The sequence below is a fragment of the Asparagus officinalis genome, chromosome 4 (assembly GCF_001876935.1).
Source record: "Asparagus officinalis chromosome 4, Aspof.V1, whole genome shotgun sequence".
In the NCBI taxonomy this organism is placed as follows: domain Eukaryota; kingdom Viridiplantae; phylum Streptophyta; class Magnoliopsida; order Asparagales; family Asparagaceae; genus Asparagus; species Asparagus officinalis.
The window spans coordinates 144,528,394-144,547,229 of NC_033797.1; the positions used below are offsets into that span (position 1 = coordinate 144,528,394).

Here is an 18,836-nt window from a genome sequence, read left to right on the forward strand (position 1 = left end):
CCGAGTCGTGGGCCCCGTCTCCCGCCGACTAACGAAAAATCCAAACAGCTTGACCCCTCTACAGCGTGTCGCCGTCGGCCTTGCCCTCTCCGTCCTCGCCATGGCCGCCGCCGCTCTCATCGAACGCCACCGCCTCGAGACTCTACACTCATCGGTATGTTAAGTAAACCGTAAGATAACTGCAGATTCTCATTGACGGATCGAAAGGGTATTTCCGGGGAGCATTATTTGGTCAAAGTAGTCATTGAGCCAGCTTATCCATGTCTACATGTTTGGTGACCTCTCGAACAAATTAGTTCTTAAACTACGCTTAAAAAATGATGGGCTCCTCTAAGTAAAAAGCTTGGTTTGACCAACCAAATTACTTTTTCTACTGGTACAAATTAATTTTATAAATGTTCAAAACCAGCATAAATTATAAGCTTAAAAAAAATGGACCCTCACAAAGATGTTCGGGAAGATTTTTCTGTCTAGGCAAATGTGGGACTAAACACAAATACCTGCTTTTGTTCTTCTAATACACTAATTCCTTATGTTTTCAACAGGTGACACTGAGTGTGTTCTGGCTCGTGCCCCAGTTTTTCCTGGTGGGCGCCGGAGAGGCGTTTTGTTACATGGGACAGTTGGACTTTTTCCTGCGAGAGTGTCCGAAGGGGATGAAGACTATGAGCACGGGGATGTTTCTGAGTACACTTTCACTGGGTTTTTTCCTGAGTTCAGCACTTGTGACCATTGTTCACAAAATGACAGGTGAGAGTGGGCCAAGAGCTTGGTTGCCGGATGATCTGAACAAGGGGAGGTTGGATTATTTTTACTGGTTGTTGGCGGTGCTGAGCGCGGCGAACTTGGTGGTGTTCTTGGTTGCGGCGAAGTGGTATGTATATAAGGAGGCCAGGATTGAGGGTGGTGTGGAGATGGAGGATGTTGAGGCCACTTGCCATGCTTGATGAGCATGATGAAGATTCCTAGCTAGCTTCTAAGTTTTGAGATCCTTTAAAAAAAAGAAAAAGAAAAGAAAAAGAAATCAGAGGTCGATCTTGAAGATGAGCATTGGCTTTTTTTTCGTCGGTTGGTTTTGCTTATGGGTTGTTATATCATGATCTTGTATAAAAGGGTTTCATGAACTTATAATGCAAGAATGAAAATAATTTTTGTAAGTCTAATGTATTATCATCTACTCATCTGGTTGTAGCGTGCTAAAATCCATATGAAAAAATGGGGGATTTTATTTCACTGTAAAAGTAAGGCTTATAAAATGAATTATCAAGTGAAAAACTATGTGAAAACTATCTTCATTTAACTTGCCTTTGTTGTGTGAGATTGTTAGTTCATATTCTTATTGAAAGTGTTGAGATCCCGTGCTTAATCTACATGCAAAATACGCAACGAAGACAGTATGTATAATAATACTAAGCATGTAGAGAGCATGAAATACAAACTAGGACCATCGTAATTAAATCTAACATGATCCCTATATAAAAGAAAGCATACAATAGTTAGAAAGTCATACTTTCAAAGCGTGATTCGATGGAAGATCGAACAACCCCTACCTCTTGCTACTTGTAGTAGTAAATCTCCTTGTAGTGGATCTCCAATTCTTCAAGTGAGCTTGATAAAATCGGAGTCTTCTTAAGACACAATGAAAGATATCCACCTCGGGGTACTTCAACATCCTACTACTTCCTCTTACTCAAAGATTGCTAGAGTTTAGTAAGAGGTAGAGCTCTCTTTTTTATTCTCTTATGGAAAAAAAACAACTTAGCCAATTTTTCATTAAACTCTCCATAAGAGAGAGAGCTCATATATATAGAGTGAGATATCTCATGACTCATCTCATGAGTCATGCCATGAGTCAGCTAAATGTAATGATTCCTTTCATGAGTCATGCAATGACTCATCTCATGAGTCATGCAAAGAGTAATGAAGAATCAAAACAATGGCTAAAACCATATTCTCAAACCATACCACCTTAATGACTCATCTCATGACTCATTAATCAAGGTATAATGTATGTATTTCATAAATAAAAATATCACATCAATATGGTGTTTCATAAATACGGTATTTCGTAATTTTCTAATCATTAATTAATAAGTCATCATATGACAAAAAAGCTAATGATTTGACCAAAAGTCAACCGTTGACTAAAAAGTCAACCAGTTGACTAAAAGTTAACTTTATGGGGAAAATAGTGGAATTCATTTCTTGAGCGCATAACATTCTAATTTTACCGATACATATAAATGTATATGTGTATCCGGTGAAAATCATATATGTGTATCAATCATATGCATTAACTCTATAAATTGTATTCCATAGGATTCAAGTACACGCTTAGTGTGACTCTAGAGTCCAAATTAAGACTCGGCAGTGGATCATATTCACAAGTACAACAGAGGTGCTAGCTACACATGAAGACTACTCGGGTATAAGTTATGATAAATATATGCAAGATGCTTACACAATTTTATCAGGACCACTCGGTAATAATATTGTATAGTCTGGTCTCTTCGTCAAACCATGTCAAACTATAGAGCCTAGGGTATGAAAAAACTGTCAAACCCTAATAGCTCAATTAGTATTTGTTGATATTAAACTCATAACCTTTAAGATCAAACTGACACTCAGTTTATCTTATTTACCTTGGCTAATAATTTCCAAACTATATTTATATCAAACAATCTTATGACATCAACTCCCAATACTGAGAGAGACGAATCCCATCTTGGAATCTCAATATCTACTTATGTCTTAGGATGCATCCAACAAAAACTGTTATGCACAACTCAATGATAATTGTGGTTAGATAAAAGTCTAAGTACATCTATACTGACATGTAAGATATTGGACTCATGCCTCAGGTCAAGAGACTACTTTATACTATATCACTTGAGAACTTTTATTTGACAGTTAAGTATAATTACCAACTAGACATTCTCGGTGAGCCGTTCAGTCAACTCACTCACTAATGAGTCACCTGTATACTGTATCTTGATGTCTCAGCATCAATGATCTAAGAGATGGATCATCGTCCTTCTAAAGGATAAATAGAGTATACACTAGTCTTTACCTAAGTGATGATGTCCTTTCTCAACACTTCATCGACTAGGAATATTTTAGAATATACGTTAGCGACTAATCAGATCTCTTCTTTATTACGATCACTATCGAAATTCTGATAGTCTAGTATCATTCTAAGGACTTTATCTATATTTAAAATATCAGATAAATACTAACTAAAATAGCATACTATTATTTTGAATAATAATGTTATATTCATATAGGTCCTGTTACAATATACAATTATTGTCTGCAGAGCACCTATATCTAACAAACTCTCACTTGCACTAAGGTCAATCATTATAGTATCTAATACCTAATAGCTCAACAAGTTTTTTAAATTGTGTACAAGCAATTGCCTTTGTGAATGGATCTGCTATATTATCTTTTGTATCTTCTCTTTTAATCTTAATCTCTTGGCGATCAACTATCTCCCTAATCAAGTGATACATTCTCAGAATGTGTCTGGACTTATGGTAAGATCGAGGTTCCTTTGTCAGAGCTATTGCAGCATTACTATCACAGTATAAAGGTACTGGATCTTTAATGGTGGGAACAACTTTCAGCTCTGAAAGAAACTTCCTTATCTAGACAGCTTCTTTGGCTGCATCATTTGTCGTAATGTATTCGGCTTCCATAGTAGAGTCTGCTACTGTGTCCTGCTAGGAACTTTTCCAACTGACAGCCCTTCTATTGAGGGTAAAAACATATCCTGAAACATATTTATTATCATTGATATCACTCTGAAAGCTAGAGTCGGAAAAAGCCTTCATTTGGAGGTCACTTTTACCGTATATCAAAAATAACTCTTTAGTCCTTTTCAAGTACTTAAGTATATTTTTGATCGCTTTTCAGTGCTCTTCTCCATGATTAGATTGGTATCTACTTACCAAACTGAGTGAATAAGCGATATTCGGTCTAGTACATAACATGGCATACATGATCGATCCTACTGCCGAGATATAAGGAATTAGGCTCATGTGTTTCCTCTCTTCATCGGTCTTGGGAGATATCTTTTTAGAGAGGGAGATTTCCAGGAGATGCAGGTACGAAACCTTTCTTGGAATTTTCCATGCTAAACCGTTTTAGCACTTTGCCAATGTATCTAGATTGTGATAATCCTAATATCCTTTTAGATCTATCTCTATAGATCTGAATACCCAGTATACAGGATGCTACACCCAAATATTTCATGGAAAATCTTTTTGATAGCCAAATTTTAACCTCTTGTAATGATGGTATGTCATTACCGATTAAGAGTATATCGTCGACATACAAAATAAGAAACAATACTATACTCTCAGTTATCCTTTATACACACATGGTTCATCTGGATTTTTGATGAAACCAAACTCTTTGATAGCATCATCAAAACAGATGTTCCATCTCCGTGATGCTTACTTCAGTCCATAAATAGCTTTAAGCAACCTACATGCTTTTCGACTGCTCCCACTACAAATCCCTTTGGTTGACACATATATATACACTCTTCTAAATCACCATTTAGAAATATAGTTTTGACGTCCATTTGCCAGATCTCGTAGTCATAGTGAGCAGCTATAGCAAGTAGGATCCGAATAGACTATAGCATAGCCACTGTAGAAAAAGTTTTATCGTAGTCCAAACCAGATCTTTGACGAAAATCTTTAGCTACCAGTCTAGCTTTAAAAGTCTCTACTTTCTCATCTATACCCAACTTTTTCTTAAACAACCATTTACAACCTATGGGTATCACCCCTTTAGGAGCATTATCTAAGATCCATACTTTGTTGGTGTACATAGAGTCTGTATCACCCCTTTAGGAGCATTATCTAAGATCCATACTTTGTTGGTGTACATAGAGTCTATTTCGGATTTTATTGCATCATGCCAAGCAACAGAGTCCCTACTCTGAGATGCTTGCTGATAACTCAAAGGTTCGTCATCATCTATGACATGATCTAACATGCTACCTTTAACAAGAAAATCATATTGTCTCTTAGGTGCATGAGATCGCCTTGGATATCTACGAAATTGTTGAGGTTCTTTTGGTATAGGTGAATTTGCTTGTTCTACTAAATTATCAGTATTAATTTATATCTTTAAAATTTCTTTTAGTTCTACCATGCTCCCACTAATTTCTTTTTCAAGAAATTCCTTCTCCAAGAAGGTAACAAACCGAGAAATAATTATCTTTTGTTCATCGATGTGGTAGAATTGATATCCGGTGGAATTCCTTGGATATTCTACAAATTTACACAATACTCAGTGTGCCTCTAACTTTTTGGGATATTGCTTTTTTATATAAGCATGACATCCCCAAATCTTAATATAATTAAGATATGGTTTCTTCCCACTCCATATCTCATACAGAGGTTTAGGCATTGCTTTAATTGGAACCCTATTCAGTAAGTGTGCTGCTATTTCCAACGCATACCCCCAGAATGAAAAATGTAACTCAGCGTTACTCATCATGGAACGTACGATATCTAATAGTGTATGATTCCTCCTTTTGACACGCCATTAAGCTGTAGTGTAATTAATGGTGGAGTAACCTAAGAGAGAATCTCATTCTCTTTTTAAAAAACCCAAGAATTCCGAGCTTAAGTATTCACCTCCTCGATCCGATCGAAGAATTTTAACTTTCTTGCTCGTTTGGTTCTCTACTTTATTTTTATACTCGATAAATTTCTCAAATGCTTCAGACTTGTATTTTATCAAAAGCACATGTCTAAATCTTAAAAAATCATCAGTAAAAGTAATAAAGTAGGAGTAGCCACCTTTGACCATTGTAGACATAGGACCGCATACATCACTATGTATCAATCCTAAGAGTTTTATAACTCTTGTTCCAGTTCCCGTAAATGGAGTCTTGGTCATTTTGCCTTTATGACAAGACTTGCAAGTATTATAAGACTCAAAGTCAAATGGATCTAAATATCCATGCTTATGTAGCTCGCCAAGTCTTTCTTTATTAATAAGACCAAGTCAACAGTACCATAAGAAAGCATCGTTCATAACATAGTGCTTTCTTTTGTTAGTGTGATGAGTATTCAGAATTGTATTTTAATTAAGAATATAGATTCTATTACACAATGTTTCATAAGCAATCAACTTTTGATTAAATATGAAATTCATAATATTGTTCTCCAACTTGAATATATATCTATCTTTATCTAATAAAGATATAGATATTATATTGCACATCATAGTTGGTACAAAATAGCAGCTTTTCAAAATTAAAACGTTTCCATTTGGCAAACTAGATGAAAATCTCATACTGCAAGTGTTGCAACTATTACACTATTGCCAACTTGTAGGGTCATCTCTCTAGCTCCAAGTTTCCTATAACTTCTCAATCCTTGTAACAAATTATAGATGTGAGATCATGATCTGGTGTCTAATACCCAAGATGTAGGATTTATAGAAAAATAATTCTGAATAACAAACACATCTGAAAATGAAGCAATATCTTGCTTCTTCTTGATGAGTGAGGCTAAGAATTATGGATAGATACTCTTAACATTTCTTAATCAGTCTATGTAATTAGGATCGATTAACTTGTTTTGTTCTGATATAATTTTTAAGCCAGACATAATAGCCTGAAAGAGAGAGAAAATATATTTTAGTAGATGTTCAATACATAAAATATATTTGGTTCATTTTTATCTAAGTTATACCTCCTACTATTTTTCGAGTCCCTCAAAACCTTTATAAGAGGTGATCGGAAAACAACTCCTTGTTTTCAAGTGGGATCAAGATCCAATTATCATTGAATGCATCAACCGTAACGTATGCTAACAAATTGATACACTCAATAATTGGTAGACAACTTTTATTTGTTACACTCTTGTAATTCTTGATATGATTTTATTCCTAGTCTTTTATGACCTTGATGTATGCCAACAAATCATAAAATGCTAGTCAAGTTTGGACCCATTATTTCTTGACTGGCTTAAATTTAACTTATACAAACTCTTGACGTATGCCAACAAAGTCACATAACCAAGTTAAGCTATCCTTATATCTTATATACAGATGAATACTACTTAGTCATAGAATAGTTATGCCTTAACGTATACCAACAAACATAGTATTTATAAGCTTAATAGTATTCAACTGAAATGATGGAGGGCTATGGACGATTTCATAAATCTTTTACCATAATCAAACTTGATATAGTTTAAAGATGCTCGATATTTATACTTACAACAATTAAACTAGCTAGGTAAGTACAAGTTTGGTAGGAGGGTTCCGAGATATTCATCGGAAATATTCATCGGACCTTAATTAAGTAACCACCGCTCTTTAAGACTATAGCGCAAAAGATTAGGCATCACCCCTAATCTTAAGTTGGGCATCACCCCACGAGCTATATTTCATAATTACTTTTCTTGACACTAGTTAAAAGTTCGTTCTAAATATATTTCTTTTAACTGCTTTAGGTTTATTTATCTTTCACACTAACGCTATGTTAATGTCAGTCTCACCACTCTACAGTCAATAAACTCTTATTACCATGTCTCACAAAGTTTAAAAAATGAGTTTTTATAATAAAAATTATTCTCTAGCGAGATAGAGATATAAACTTTACAGAATATAACACCCAATTGTATTAACATCTACAATTAGGGCACAACCAACATATCAACATATGTAAAACCAATATGGAATGTAGTTGACAACTAAAGGAATAAAATGTAACCACACTAATTATATTTTGGCAAGTAATTTGCAACTCCTTGCAGTGCTAGCTCCCTTATAAATCTTGTATTATTACAATCATATATTCATAGGACGTGCAAGCCTCATTTATTATGGAAAAACCATCTCGTAGGATGGGTAATAATATTGCATTGAATGTTAAATAAAAGTTATAAATAAAATAACTAAACTAAACAATCATACCCCCCCCCCACGCCCAAACAATGGCCTATACCCGTAGGCGTAGCCCATAATCGGTGAGCAAGTGCCTAAACCCATAGGCGTGGCCTATGCTCGGGGAGGGAAGTGGTCGTAAATAATATTATATTTCTAGCTATATTACATCTATATAATAAATGCAAGAGAATCGTTGTCCACTACCATCCATAAACATGACATCCACGCAAGATGATATAAAGCATATAACTTAATCAACATTAAGAAATATGCATCTATCTAGTTATGCAACAAATTAGAAAACTAGATAACATATGGATTATCCTAACTAAAATAGGACTATCATGCTTCTAACATACAACTACACTAGTTGAAAATAAGTATTTTACAATTTATACAAGTGTTTTTACTCTTAAAAACTTATGAACCAAAAAATCATATTTTTGAATCAACAACTAGTATAACTAATTACAAAACAACTTGAATAAATTAACTAGTTTTATTAAAAAAATCTTTTAATTAAACTAATAATTAGAAGCAAGTACAAAGTCCTCTATGAGGAGATTTACTACTCATAGAGTCATGAAGAATCAAAATCATGTGCTAAAACCATGTTCCCAAACTATACCACCTTAATGACTCATCTCATGACTCATTAATCAAGGTATAATAAAGTGTGTATTTGATAAATAAAAATACCACATCAATACGGTGTTTCATAATTACGGTATTTCATAATTTTTCAATCATTAATTAATAAGTCATCATATGACCAAAAAGTCAATGAGTTGACCAAATGTCAATTGTTGACTAAAAAGTCAACCAGTTGACTTAAAGTTAACTTTATGGGAAAAATACCGGAATTCATTTCTTAAGCACATAACATTCTGATTTTACCGATACATATAACCGTTTATGTGTATACGGTGAAAACCATATACGTTTATCAATCATACGCATTAACTCTATAAATTGTATTTCATAGGATTCAAGTACGCATTTGGTATGACTCTAGGGTCTAACTAAAGACTCGATAGTGGATCATATCCACAAGTATAACAGATATGCTAGCTACACATGAAGATTACCTGGGTATAAACTGTGATAAATGTCTACAAGATGCTTACACGATTTTATGAGGACCACTTAGTGATAATATTATACAATCCGGTCTTTTCGTCAAACCATGTCAAGCTATAAAGCCTAGGGTATGGAAAACTATCAAACCCTAATACCTCGATTAGTATTTATTGATATTAAACTCATAACCTTTAATATCAAACTAACACTCAGTTTATCTTATTTACCTTGGCCAAGGATTTCCAGGCTATAGTTATATCAAATAATCTTATGACATCAACCCCATATACTGGGAGAGACGAATCCCATCTTGGCATCTCAATATCTACTTATGTCTCGGGATGCACCCAACAAGAACCGTTATGCACAACTCAATGAGAACTGTGGTTAGGTAAAAGTCTAAATACACCTATACTGATATGTAAGATATTACACTCATGCCTCAGGTCAAGAGACTACTTTATACTATATCACTTGAGAACTTCTATTTGACAATTAAGTATAATTATCAACTAGACATTCTTAGTGAGCCGTTCAGTCAACTCATTCACTAATGAATCACTTGTATACTGTATCTTGATGTCTCAGCATAAATAATCTAAGAGATGGATCATCATCCTTCTAAAGGACAAATAGAGTATACACTAGTCTTTACCAAAGTGATGATGTCCTTTCTCTACACTTCATCGACTAGGAACATTTTAGAATATACGTTAGAGACTAAACAGATCTCTTCTTCATTACGATCACTATCGAAATTCTGATAGTCTAGTATCATTCTAAGGACGTTATCTGTTTTTAAAAATATCAGATAAATACTAACCAAAATAGCATACTATTATTTTGAATAAGGATGTTATATTCATATAGGTCCTCTTACATTATACAACTATTGTCTACATGGCACCTATATCTAATAGAAAGCTAGTCCAATAGGCTACTCAAAATGATGATTAGCGTCACCCATCGTGATTTGCACTCATCATGCTCTATATATATAAAAAAAATTATATTGTTTTAAACAATTTTAATCATTGTTTTAGCTATGTGTAGAATGGACGACTATTAAGTTGCCTAAAAAATTAACATATCAAAGTAGTTTGATTCATATTCTAGAAGTCTCTAAATTATATGAAAGTTTTACTATATATATTTGATGATATCTATATAGATGTACAATGTCGAACATGAATTTGATGATCCGATTAGTCTAACTTACGATACACGCACAGATACACATGCACACACATATATATATGTATGTTTGTATGTATAGCAATTGAGTCCAACAATGAGTTAATAAGTTATAAAGGCTAGTAAGCATATTTATCTCTAACTATTATGCACAACTCCTATTGAAACTCATCATTTTTCTTATCTTTTCCAATATGGGACTATAGACTACAATCACATGTGATATTCCAATGATCTCTCATTTTATTTCTGAGGATCATTCAACCATCTATGAAAACTAATGACCCTTCATTGACTTAGTCTAAACTAGTTACCATACTGAAGCAACATGAATACTCAACATGCCTAAGATCTTCCACAAACATTTACTCACCACACCGCTATCACTCCTATAGGAAATCTGAATTACCATCAAGTTTTGGGTAACCTAACTTTAGCCTAAATCAGCAGTGGTAATGTGACTACTAACATTCATAAGATCTTCCACCATCTGTAAGCTAACTAGACCTTAGTATTAAACTAAAAATCGCTCCAGCAGCACACTAACTATCCTCAAATCTTCCTAAAATTCGTCATTCTCCCAACAACTTTGGGCTACTATCCATAATTTTTAATCATTTGCGTTGATTTTGAGTCAACGATAGTTAAATATGCATATGCTTAAAAATTTTGGATTTCATGAGCTAACCTGTAACATTTTATCATTTTCATTCATATCAGCCTGATAACAATCAAGAATGAGTATTTTTGAATTCTTAATTTTTATAGGTGATTAAATATGTGTACTTAAGAATTTTACAACTTTCATGGGTTATAACCAAAGATTTTTTTATTTTGTTCAATTTGAGCCTATCAATTAGGTATACTTTACAATTTTATAATTTTCATAAATTTCATTCTTTGATTTTATTTTTTTTCATTGACAAATTACAACTAAATATGCATATTTAAAATTTATAATTTTATGGTCGTATAACCCATGATTTTTGTTCATTTCTATTTATTTGGATGCAATCACATTAGTTATTCAATATTTTAGCATTTTTATTCCTTTTGACCCAATGAAAATTAAGTATTATTATTTTAAAATGCATGATTTCCATGGACTCTAACCCATAGTTTTTATCTATTTTTATTTGGTTTGACCCAATAGCAATTAAGTAAGAATATTTCAATATCGGCACTTTCTATGTGTCATAACTCAAGCTTTTGTCTATTCTCTTTTGTTTTAGTCAAATAGGAATTAAACTTTCTTTCTTCAAATTTAAATTATCTATAATCAATGATTTTGACAATTATCATTCATTTAAACCTAATAGCAACTAGTTTTGTGTACTTAAAAGCTCAAGATTTTTGTGGTCATTAACCCACAATTTTATCCCTTTTATATTTGTGATGCCCTTGGGTTCACACAAGGCTGTAGTCCAAGGTGAAATGAGAGATGTCAAATCTGCCATGCACCCACATTGTGCATAAACATGTTTCACCAATCACAGTAATATCCTCTAGTAGAACCAAATAGAAGTGCAGGTACAAACAGGAAAAATAAAGGGAATAATGTAATAGACATGATATAGAAGAGATATCTCATAAATAAAAAGAATCATGTCTCAACTATAATACATCTGATATCTGAATAATGAAAATATCTCAACATGAATCAACTAAAAATGGTACTAAGGCACACTGCCTTTACAATATGAATATGAAACTCTAATGTCTGGATAAAACTCAAAACTACAGTGGAGTCTCTACAAGTAAAAATACGCGACGGGGACTATGCCAGAACTCCGTCACCCTGCGGCTCTCTGAAACTCCGAACTACCTGAAAAGTGATTTAAAAGAAAAAGAATAATAACAAGAGTGTCAGAGCGCTACAGCAAGATTACCTCCATCCGTCTCCAGGGAAAGGGCTACTAGATGGAGTGAAGGCTCTATCTATTAAGCATAGTCTACCTAGATTTATTTTTCTCGTATCTAAGTAGAATTAATATTTAGAAACCTATAACACGAGACGTAGTACATCGAGCGAAATAATCCAAACAAGGAAACCCTCATGTATATACCATAAGTCTCAAATTGTAAACATTAATACTGAACTAAGAAAAGACAATCTAATGAAACCAATAATTAGAAATCCATAACACGAGACTGATACGTCGAGCGAAATAATCCAAACAAGAAAACCCTCATGTATATATCATAAGTCTCAAATTGTGAATCTCTAATCATTGATCTCAACTAAGAAGTAAAAAAAAGACAGTAAAAGAAATAAGATATCAACACATTGTATTTATATCTTCCACAATCACTGGAGAGATAGAATAAAAATACCAACACATAATTTTGTATACTTTCAAAAGTAACGTATCTTAGTTATATAGTTCAATGATAGGTCGTATTCATAATCGGCATCTGTCATACTTAGGCTATCAAGTAATTGTCTCAGTACAACGGACTACCCTGTAGGTATCTTGAACTGTGTACACGGCTCATTAGTCTCATCACAATCTCAGTTGTTAACATGAGTGCAGGACAGACTATCAAATAGGCATCCTAGAAATACGGTTCACGAGCCTCATCGCACCCTAGTGCGGGACGGACGGCTAGATCAAGCCTCCTAAAATCCGACTCAATGGCCTGTACATGTGGAATATCGACGCACTACCTCATGTAGTACTGAACTGAGCTCATCAACGATATCCACCTCATGTATAAACAATGTATATCTGGTGTGTCGACGCACTATCCCATATAGTACTAAGCTGTGCTCATCAACGATATCCAACATGTATATGAACTATATCTAATTCAAATATGATCAAATCAAAATTCATCATAATCCCCTTGGGATTCTTAAATGTATAACATAACATATTCATGACTATACGTATAACATCAAGCGGCTCAAAACTCTACGAACGCACCTCAAAACGGCGCAACACGGCTCCACAAAACGAGCAGGAAAAACAAACATAATATCTGTTAGTAAAACAAGCATATCTTTCACTAGGAAAACTATTTTTACAAATGGTTTTCTGTTTTGAAAACTAGATTCACACATCTTTCAAATGAAATAAGTTTAGTTCAGTTTGGAGTTCATTTGTTATCTCAAATCTCCAATTAAACATTATATATGTGCAGCCATTTTTCTACAGGATATGTTGTTAGTAAATATAACATATCTTTCTCTATACAAACTCTTTTTAAGAATGGTTTTATGTTTTAGAAACTAGATACATATATCTTTCATATAAAACTAGTTTGGTTAAATTTGGACTTGTTTGCTATCTTAAACTCTCAATTAAAATTATATAAGTGCTACAGTTTTCTGCAGAAAAACATATATATAGTACATCACTTAAATTTCTCATATATGAATAAAATTATGAAAAACCCTAATGATCATGATCATGATACTATCATAAATAGCAAGAAAAGATTATTCATCTAGCATTTGTTTTAATTTTTACTATCAAAAAACATCTGACTTTTAACACCTCAGGTTAAGATTAAAGCTTGAAAACACATATTCAACATCATATTAATCATCTAAACTAGTTATTTAACTATGGGGATAGGTTTGGATGAAGATAATCTTGTCTCAAATGTCGTTCTAAGCCTCTAAGATAACCAGCAAGTAATTAGAAGTGCAAACAACCCGTTTTCTCCTTGCTACACGTCGATGATCTCGCCCTTGTGTCGATATTTACTTCACAAAGCTCACAAAATTCTCAATTTTAGGGTTAGGGATTTACATAGAGAAATAGGGACTGCTAGGGTTTGAAATCTAATGTAAGGGTAATAATTTTCATGAAAACATAAGTATATATATATGCAAACCCGAAATAAACCCCGTTTGACCCGAACCAGGAAACCTAGTCTGACTAGAAAAATAATCTTTGGTATTTTGGCAATAACTTTCGCGTCTGACTTCAAAATGAGGTGACATTAGATTTGTTGGAAATCTATTGAAAATATCTACAACTTTGGTATTTTAAGTTTTCCCAGATTCTAAGTGAATCATTGTGTAAAATCTATAAACTTTTAACTGGTCATTTTTCCAAGATTTTTTCTCGTGGTTGTTTTGTGCATTTGCACTCATATATTCATATATATGTATCGGATTGATCTTAAATCAATTCCTAGCATACTCAAATATCAATAAACATTATTTATCATAATATAACATGTTTATTATTATATCTCACAACATTCAGTATTACGGGGTTTTACAATATTGACCCAATAGCAAAGACCCAATAGAAATTAGCTATTCTATATTTGGGATTTTTATGGGTAATAACGTACGGTTATTGTCTCTTTTCATCTATTTTGACTGAATGATAATTAATTTTTCTTCCTATAAAATTTGAGATTTTCATGGACTGACGTATGATTTTTATCCATTTTCTTTAGTTTTGATCTAATGGGTCATTAGGCGTACTTCAAAATTTATCATTTTTATGGGCTATAACTCACACTTTTTATTAGTTCTCATTCGTAGCCGAATAAAATTAATTATATGCACTTTAAAATTATTGATTTTCACGGACTATAAATCATAATATTTTTTATTTTCATTCATTTTGACTAATGATAATTAGTTGTGTACTTCAAATTCATAATTTTCCTTGAAAATTTCCCATATATTTTGTCCACTTTCATTCATTTTGACCAAATATCAGTTAGTTTTACATTGTTTAAAATTCACAATTTTCATACATTATAACTAATGATTTTTTACTAATTTCTTTTACTTCAACCCAATGGAAATTAATGTTTTTCTATTTAAAATTTGGGATTTTTATAGGTTGTAATACATGATATCTGTCAATATTTGTTCTTTTCAACCTAAAGATGAATTACTAATTAATCTTCAAAATTTATGAGCCAATAGGTTAATTAACAAAGTTTTCTCATTTGCATGTATTTTAACCCAATGATAATTAACTAGGTGTAGTTTAAACTTCAAAATTCCTTAGGCTAACCTAAAAATTTTATTCCTTTCTATTTGCTTCCCAATGATAGGCTGGCCTAAAATTTTTATTCATTTCTTTATGTTTCCCAATGACAATTAAAATTGGGTATTTATGAAATCATTGCTTTCATGGTTTATAATTGTTTTTTATTCATTTCAACCTAGTGGAATTTAAATTTTATTTCTCAAATTTGTGATTTTCATGGTCACATGTGATTTTTGAACATTATAGTTAATTCTATTCAAATAAAAATTAGTATATGTACTTTAAAATTCATGATGTTCATGATCCATGACCCATAATTTTTGTGTGTGTAGACTCAATGACAAATAGCTAGGTTCCATGACCCATGATGTGATGCCCATGTTTTCACACATGGCTGCAGTCTAAGGTAAATCCGGAGATATCAAACATGTCATGCACCCACACTATGCAACAACAAGTTTCACCAATCATAGTAATATCCTCTAATAGAATCAAAGTAAAGTGTAGGTACAAAATAGGTAAAAAAAGGAAATAACTATAACAGACATGATATAGAAAGGAGTATCTCATAAATAAATCATGTCTTAGTGAACAAACTGGAATACATCCGACATCCAAAATAAATAAATATGTCTCGACATGAAACAGCTGAAAATATAACTAAGGCTCATAGCCTTTACAAAATATGATATAAAATTCTAATGTTTGAATGAAAATAACTCTATTGTGGAGTCTCTACTAGTAACTCATGTGACGATGATTATGTAATAACTCTGTCATCCTGGGGCCCTCTGATGCTCTGAGCCACCTGAAAGTTAAAATAAAATAAAATAAATAGGACAACAACAAGAGCATCAAAGCGCTAGCAAGATTATCTCCATCCACCCCCGGAGAAGGGCTACTAAATGAAGTGGAGGCTCTATCTATTAAGCATAGCCTACCTAGATCATCTTCCCCATATATAAGGAAAATACTTGTTAATACATACATATAAGCAATCATCTACTCTGAAATAAATGGATGTTGATATTTAGAAATCCACAACACAAGCATAGGTATGTCGAATATCCCGTTAGCTCAAATTGTGAATAGCTAAATACCAAATCCAAAAGCTACTATATAAAACAATAAGAAAAGACAACTCCATCTCAAACCATATCAAAGGTGTCTTGACGGATATTAGATACGTGTCCAACACATGGACTTCACCTGCTACATATTAGATAAGACAACTCGAATAAGTGTCCAACGCATGGACTATATATGATGAATGTCCAATACATGGATTGCAATAGATAAATGTCCAACACGAGGACTGCATATAATTAAGGTCCAACACATGAGCTGTAATAGGTAAATGTTCAACACGAGGACTGCATATGATGAGCGTAATACAAATAAATGATATAAGTAAAGTGCATATACACTATTCACACTCGTGCCTCGGTGAATGAATCCTAAACTCATGTCCATAATCAACTCATATGTAGAATACACAATTTACAGTGTATTAAAATACCAGATAACTCAGATAACTCGCTGGTCACACAAACACATGTAAACAATATGCACATGCACAAACAGGTCCAATAATCGACCGCCGCGACCACCGCAGTCGACCGCCGTGACCACCATAGTCGACCGTGAAATGAGCAGAAAGACATTACACAAAATATCGGCTAGTGGTCGACCGTACAGAAACAGAGAGCTTCCTGCACAAAAACGTCGCCCAGCGGTTAACCGTCATGTCCATCGCGGTCGATCGCGCAGAATCATAACAGGTTTTCAAGAAAACATGAATTTTATCATTTATAAATCATATGACAAGATGAAAACTTTATTTCTACATATCAGAAAAATATCTCATGATTTACTTAAACTTGATTTAACCTAATCAAGTTTAACAACCCAAATAATAAAATTCTTTACAACAACACTAGTTATCAACAAAATTAACATAAATATACTTGTATGAAACTTGAAACCGATGTAACAATTATTTTTCCACATTTCCAAATCTTGTTTTACCCCAAACCTAGGGTTTTAAGCATCTCTAATCAACATAAAATATCTTTTAATTGCCAAATTAGGGTTTAAATATGGTTTAATCATGATTAATAAATTAAAAACGAAATTATGAATAACCTTAATGATTCATATTTCTATCATAAATAACAAGGAATTATTATAGATCTATCATTGTTTAAAGAATTATCATTAAAAATGTAAACTTTATCATGTCGGGTTAAACTTTACCATGAAAAACATTACTTTAACTATTAAAAGTCTAATATTTATTAAGGGAAGGGTTTTGATACAGATAATCTTACCTTATCATATGCACAATCCCCTGAAACAATCAGAAAACGATCCCTTAATGCCAAACACCGTAAATCTTGCCTTCTCCTCGCTTTTCACCTCATGAAACTCTCCCGAGAACTCAAGTTTAGGGCTAGAGTTTGAGAGAGGAGGAGAGGGGCTGCTAGGGCTTGGAACACAGAAGAAAAAAGGTGTTTTTCATGTATAAATATGTATATATATATATATATGTGTGTGTGTGTGTGTAGAACCCCGTAATTTTTATATGAATATATGTGAATTATTAGTAAATAAATAATTCTTTTATGATAAATAGCTTGAGGTCATTGATGTACATGATAACAAGTTATTTGAGATGATATGAGAGTATGGGTGTAGAGTTTTGTGCGTTGGTTTTGCAAATAAGCAAAACATGCACAAAACTAAAATTTTCCAGATCAGTCGACACATCAGTCGACTGATACGCTGATTTCTAGTTTTTATAGGTTTCGGGTCTGTTTTGATTTGGTTCGGGTTTGGGTCGGGTTTAGCTGTTCATATATATTCTCCTTCACCCAAAATCATCCCCTATCATTTTTAGATCAGAGAAAACCCTAGCCCCTCTCCCCTATCTCAAACCCTAGCTTTGTTCTTGGTGATTTGGGGAAGAACTTGGAGGATTTTCGTCAAAATCTTCACGTTGCAGTGAAGGGGAACCACTCTCTCTCGGATCCAGGAGTTCCTCATCACCTCAGAGGCGAGTAACATCTCGCCCAATCTTGTCCTATTTTTTCTAAATATTTTCAAATGGTTTTCATGAGTTTTGATGAGCCAAAAATGATATTTTTGTACAAAGGATTGATTTTTATAGCATATAGAGGGAAGATACGTTATTTCAGAATGTTAAAAACCCACCAACATTTTGTGAATCGAAGATCTAGATCTGAAATGTTTTTATAAGAGATTTAACATGAGTTTTGTTTTAAAAATGTTTTAAAACATAAATACACATGTTTAGGGTTTTGTTTATGTATTTGTACATGAAATTTATGTTTCAGTTTAGTTCATACATGTTAATATCAATATTTTTCATGCTTGGGATTGATGGGGATGAGTTTAGATTAATTTTTGGGTGAATAACAACCTTATTAGACGAGGGGGGGGGGTGATTAGGGTCTTATGCTAATCTAATCCGATTTTATGCCAATTAAAAACTAATTAACAAGTTATCCTAGCAAGTATGAAATACAACAAGATATATGAGCTAGGATAAGCAATATGAACAATGAGATATATCCTATATGATGAAATATATATGCAAGGATATATAAACTAACACAAGATGATATATCCTACCAAGAGATATACAATATGATG

General features: G+C 33.1%; 1 protein-coding gene across 1 annotated transcript; it reads left to right on the forward strand.

The window, feature by feature from the left end:
* On the forward strand, positions 5-1,233 carry LOC109839437 (protein NRT1/ PTR FAMILY 6.3-like; the record flags this gene model as incomplete). Its single annotated transcript, XM_020407861.1, has 2 exons — positions 5-154; positions 546-1,233. Coding segments are annotated over 2 exons (552 nt in total), but the record flags the coding sequence as incomplete, so codon positions are not given.